Source organism: Watersipora subatra, chromosome 2 (genome assembly GCF_963576615.1).
Source record: "Watersipora subatra chromosome 2, tzWatSuba1.1, whole genome shotgun sequence".
In the NCBI taxonomy this organism is placed as follows: Eukaryota; Metazoa; Bryozoa; class Gymnolaemata; order Cheilostomatida; family Watersiporidae; genus Watersipora; species Watersipora subatra.
The window spans coordinates 20,092,877-20,099,083 of record NC_088709.1 but is presented as its reverse complement, the minus strand read 5'-3'; the positions used below and the strand labels follow the sequence as shown (position 1 = coordinate 20,099,083).

At 36.2% G+C, this 6,207-nt stretch overlaps 1 protein-coding gene across 1 annotated transcript; it reads left to right on the top strand.

Moving 5' to 3' along the window:
• Nucleotides 1-2,717: 2,717 nt before the first annotated feature.
• LOC137387026 (zinc finger protein 431-like) lies at nucleotides 2,718-5,116 on the top strand. Its single transcript, XM_068073310.1, has 2 exons — nucleotides 2,718-2,727; nucleotides 3,987-5,116. Exons 1-2 carry the CDS (start codon nucleotides 2,718-2,720, stop codon nucleotides 5,114-5,116), a joined length of 1,140 nt encoding a protein of 379 aa, XP_067929411.1.
• The last annotated feature ends 1,091 nt before the right edge of the window (nucleotides 5,117-6,207 follow it).

Here is a 6,207-nt window from a genome sequence, read left to right as displayed (position 1 = left end):
CAAGATGGCTGCTGACTATTAAACCGCAGCCCTGATCCATCATAGTGTAGGCCCCGTATAGTGCTCAATGCCCCGGACTATTGTATCTACTGCCACCTGCCAAATCATTCTCCCAATCGATTGCTGCCATCAATCCCTCGTTATGCAGGGTGTACTGCTCAGAAATACACTGTAAAATATTGTAAAACCTAATTATACAAGATTAATTTGTATCATTATCATTAGTCTAAGAATGTAGAATCCTCTTCCCCCTTTTTGTGCTATATCAGGATGAAGAAACAGAATTTTAAATTATAATATATTTCGCTTGAAGGATGACATATTTTCATTTCAAGAAAAAAATTGTTTCTCAATGTCGTTATTCAATTAGTGTGCCAAGCTTTTACTCACATTTTCCAAGTTTATGGGTAAATATTAACACTCACACCATGTAAGTATTCTCTTTGTTGGTAGAGGCAAACGCTGTGGCTTGGTATCGCGATGTTCAGGAGCGACAGAAATTGGAGGTTCTGCTTAAAGAATAGAGAAAGCATAATATTATTATGCTTTATTAGTTATTTTGAGGTGTTGACTGATGTTCTAAAAAAAAAATCAAGGAGATTGACCCACTAGAAGCTGAGATATAGCCAGCCAAACACAGGTCTACCTAATAAAGAATCAGAGAAAAACCCTTCGAAAATCCCGAAAACTGTGACGTATAAAATCGGCTTAATGTTCATGTGCCGGAGTTGTGCACCCTTACCGCCGTTACGTATAATGATTGTTTTGGCTACGAGATGTAAAACGCTTCTCGCGATAGTAAATAATTTACAGACTAGCTCTGGTTTCTCACGAAAATCAAGCAAACGTTGTGTGGTAAAGGCATTTGTCCACAACCCTCGCCGTGATTTTTCAAAACAGAAGAGCAGATTTTTACTATTGTGCTTCAAATTTTATGCTCCGATATGCTCCGAAGATCCTCTGTTCAACGAACGGCGCGTGTATAGTCTATATGCGGCATCCGCGATTGCAGTTCGTTTAGAATAAAAAATATAAGAATGTGAATCATTGTTCATTCATTATTTTTCTATTGTGTATCTACTGCAGCATTTAGTTGATTTTCATCATTATCATCACTATTAACAGACTGTAAGTTCACTACAGCTATAATCTTAAAAAGAATAACTTGACCGTGCTGCTCTTGCTGTAAGAAAAGAAAACGATAACTTTTGTTTTGATTTTTCTATTGATCTATTATCTTATCTATGATTATTTTTTATGATTAATATAATAATCATAATGCATATTATACAAAATAATAATATAACTGCGTATAGAATAAATGATGTAACTAATATAATTTGTAGAAAGTGATAGCAGAATGTTGCGAAATAATAGATGCGTGTAATTATTTTATTCTAAAACTAATCTACACGTCAGATGGACTGGTTCGGAATTCTCAGAGCAATGATTGTTAGGCCCAATTTGATTGTTCTATACTTCCAAGGATTAAACCAATTAAAACGTCGTGATTGTTATAGGAGAGCACATTAGTTGGCTTAATTGACCAATGGCACACAAGTCGATTTCATACGTCATATATTGATGACTACCAAAACACATGTCTTTTGGTAGACCTGTGTTTGGCTGGCTATATCTCAGCTTCTGGTTGGTCAATCTCCTTGATTCTTTTTTTAGAACATCAGTCAACACCTCAAGATAAATAATAAAGCATAAAAATATTATGCTTTCTCTATTCTTCAAGGCATCCGCCAGAAAAGAGGGATGCAGCTGCCAGAAGGGGGTTGATGACATAAGCTCTGTTCACCCTGGCAGTTGTTTCCCAAGTGTACGATTGGTGACAGGAGGCACATGTAACCTTGAACTCTACCCATCCGCCTTCTCGCACCATCGTGAATGAGCAGGGGAGGGCGCAGGCGTAACAGTAGAATAGTCGCTGGAGTGCTGTCACACTTACTATTATTTTCTCTTCTTTGAAGGAGTATTCGAGTCTGAAATCACAACACAATAGTTGACTAGCAAAAAGATTTGTACAACATCATTTCCTGTTATTGTATCATATTTGCTTGATCAGAAAAAGAATACATTTATAGCCATGCAATCATGACACAAATTTTACAAAACTTTATCAGAATCCATGATATTGTAAACATAAAAATTTGAGGAATAACTCTATGGATATTCTTTATATTTTGTCAAGTTTGGTTAAGTTCAGCTCTATCTTACATGTTATTGGAGAGCGTTTGACGCTAGCCAACATAGCGCTCAAACTCTTCCCAGTTTTCAGTGGTTGGCACTAACTTTTCATGATCTAATACTAATAATAGTCATCTAATAATATTAATATGCTATTAACGATGGTACCAGAAAATAACAATAACTATTTTATATAACATATCTATAAGTGAGTGGGGTTAAGAAAGTGGGCGAAATTAATCATGAAACTAATAACATTATTTTATCAATTATAGATTAATATATTACGTTTTACAGATAGATATCCTGTATGAATTAGTTTCATTATTATAATAAGAATAATACACGTAATTAAAAAATAAAATACTAATAATATCATATTACAATTAAATGACATTAATATTATAATATAGATCAATCCAGTAGTATTAGGAGAATACTAGAAACAAACCCGAGTTACTACTACTAATACAAGTAGTTCATAAAATAAATTACTCACGTGCTTTGGTAACACGTGGAGCATGCAAACAGGTTAGAAAACATGTCGTCTTTGAAATGGCGAAAACAAAGGTAAAAGTAAGCAGGCGAATAAATAAAGTTTGTCACATCTAGCATCACCCAGTTGCTCCACGCCCGGTGAAGGTCTCGTCTTTTCTCTGCTCTTGGCTAGGAAAATAGGTGCTTCTCAGCTTGGCAGCTGCACAAACACGATGTGGCGCGTTAGACATTATGACGAATTGAAATTAACAAGTTTAATACGAGAAAGCGTGTCCACTATTTGCGATAGATCTTGAACTGAAACTAACATTATATGATCATGTGACATACAATTCCCGCCATATGGTGCGAACAATTTCTACAGCATTTTTCGACCATCGTAGCGGACCGAAAGGCACATCATTTTTATTAGAGGATGATATGCAATCGTTCAAGCTAAGTTTAAAAAATTAAACATATTTTTATGCCACATGTTTTGAGATATCAGTGCTCAAAGTTGCAGCATTACGATGCCGATAAAATAGACGCGTAAGAACAATTGTCATGCTTTTTATCGCAAGCGTGAAGTATATTTGTGAAAATAGTTCAACGAATAAGGATGCATGAAAGTGTAAACAGAAACCATCTCCCACACATACGTCATATTTTAGCCGTTTTGGAAAACGAATCCAAACTAGGGCGGTCTCGTGTCGCTGCGATTGTCTGTTCGTTTTTGAGATTTTAAGAGCTTTTAATCACATTCCCACATATTTGGCACCTACTACATAACAGAGTAAGACATGGCGAATCTTTTGATACCAAATAACTGTAATGTGAATTTTATTGCAAGTCAACCATTAAACGCCATTTTCAAATGACTGCCACAATAAAGGTGGGATAGAAAAAATCAAGCGCCATGGCGTTCAACTAGAGGTTTTACGTTATATCATTTTATTCAGAAAGGATAGACTCGAGTGTCACACAAAAGGTTTTTACACCAAAATGCACCTAGAGGCTGTTATCGTTATTTGTCCATATCAAGGATGTGGTTGTTGCAGCAGGAAGTAAGATGCAGTTACTCATCTGAAAAATCCTTCCATACTAAATGCTTAACAACCGATGGCTGTTCCTTGACCTTATACCGTGTGTTTAAATTATTACATATGTTATATTAGGCATAGTTGCAATAAAAGCTATTGAAGATTTTTTAATATTACTTACAGGGTATGAATGACATTTTTATGATTTAACAATTCTTGACTGTACCAAACTAACTAAGCTTGTGGACCAAAAACTATTAACTTGTATTATAGGTAAAAATTGCGGACAGAAATCTTCTCAAAGAGATCAACATGATATATCTGGAAGATCGTTGTGTGCTACCGCTGTAAAGACAAAACTAAAAGGTCTCACCGCCAGGAAACCTAGCCAGTGTGAGATATGCAGTGCTAACTTTACTCGCCACAGTCATCTATCAACTCACATGAGAACACATAACGGAGAGAATCCATTCCAATGTAAGATATGTGGTAGTCGGTTTGCTCATCGCCATAATCTAACAGTGCATATGAGGATTCATACTGGAGAAAAACCATTCCAGTGCAAGATATGCAGCAGTAGCTTTGTTCAGCGTGCAAATCTAACTGCTCACATGAAGGTTCATACTGGAGAGAAGCCATTCCAATGTAAGATATGTGGTAGTCGGTTTGCTCATCGCCATAATCTAACAAGACATATGAAGATTCTTACTGGAGAAAAACCATTTCAGTATAAAATATGCAGTAGCCGGTTTGCTCATTGCCATACTTTAACGGATCATATGAGGACTCGCACTGGAGAAAAACCATTTCAGTGTAAGATATGCAGTAGTAGCTTTGCTCAACATAGTGGTCTAACAGCTCATATGAAGACTCATACTGGAGAGAAGCCATTCCAATGTAAGATATGCACTAGTCAATTTGCTCGTCACCATCGTCTCATAAGACACATGAGAACGCACATTGGAGAGAAGCCATTCCAATGTAAAATATGCACTAGTCAATTTGCTCGTCACGAATGTCTAATAAGACACGTGAGAACACACACTGGAGAGAAGCCATTCCAATGTAAGATATGCACTTGTCAATTTGCTCGTCACCATCATCTAACAGGTCATATGAGGACTCATACTGGAGAGAAACCATTTCAGTGTAAAATATGCAATACTCGGTTTGCTCATCGCTTTACTCTAACGGGTCATATGAGGACTCACACTGGAGAAAAGCCATACCAATGCGAGATATGCAGTAGTAGCTTTGCTCAACGTAAAGGTCTAACAGATCATATGAAGACCCACACTGGAGAGAAGTCATTTCAGTGTAAGATATGCACTAGTTGCTTTGCTCTCCGCCAAACTCTAACAAAACACATGAGGATTCATACTGGAGAGAAACCATACCAATGAAATATATACAGTAGTCAATTTGCTTGTCACCATTATCTAACGTGTCACTCGAGGACTCACACTAGAGGGGAGCCGTTTCGATGTAAGATGTGCAGTAGTAGCTTTACTCAACGTAATCAATTCAAAGCATACATGAAAACTAATACTTGATGACAGCCATTTCATTATAAGACATACAACTGTACATGTTCAAATGTATTTGGATACACCCATATACTCTTATTTGTACATAAACATTTTATAGTGAGTCAAGTTTTTGTTGTGTGATCCCATATTTTGTATATTAAGTTATGATTTAATTATCTATTTGTAGTAAAATATACCAAGCTTTGGTCAAAAACTACAAGTGTTTTGTTCAACAAATGACAAATCTTAGTTGAGTTTGGTTGAATCGAATTGAACATGACTAATAACTGCAACTTTTGGACATGGGTACATTGGCTGATCTTCCCGACCAAACCTTCTGACGTCGGAAACATCGAATCAATCACTCTTGTAATTAAATATTTGTAGCAAAGCTTTAATCTTTTTGGTGCAGGAAAGTTCTTACATACATGCTGAGCTTACATACCTACCTGTTTACAGAACAGCTGATGTTTCTTGTTGCATTAATATTTTATTATTAGATTTTGTAGTTGAAATCAAGTCTCATTGTGTATCTTGCTGGCCAGCCTCAAGGTTAGAAAACACTATTTTGTGGTATTACCAACTGAAGATAATAATAAAGATTCTGGTTTCAATACTTGGTTAATTATGGAAAATATTGCGTATAAGCTGCCGACATGTTTGATGGGCACCCCGAGCTTTGAAGGCTGTTTTTTTTCCGCTACAGGGATACAGGGTGTATAAGCTGTACTCACTGTTTTTTCCATTCATTTAATTCACTGTAAAACCTTTACTTGAACGCCACTTTTATTTGAACGACCCCTCTATTTAGCCGCCTCTTTGATCTTTAAGATCCCATAATAGCAAGTGATCAGTCGAAAAGTGTTCACAAAATGGGGCAAATAATGACTCAATTACATCAATGACAATTACTTCTTTTGTGGTTTCTGCTCATATAAAATTTGGCTTTTCAACTCTAAAGGTGT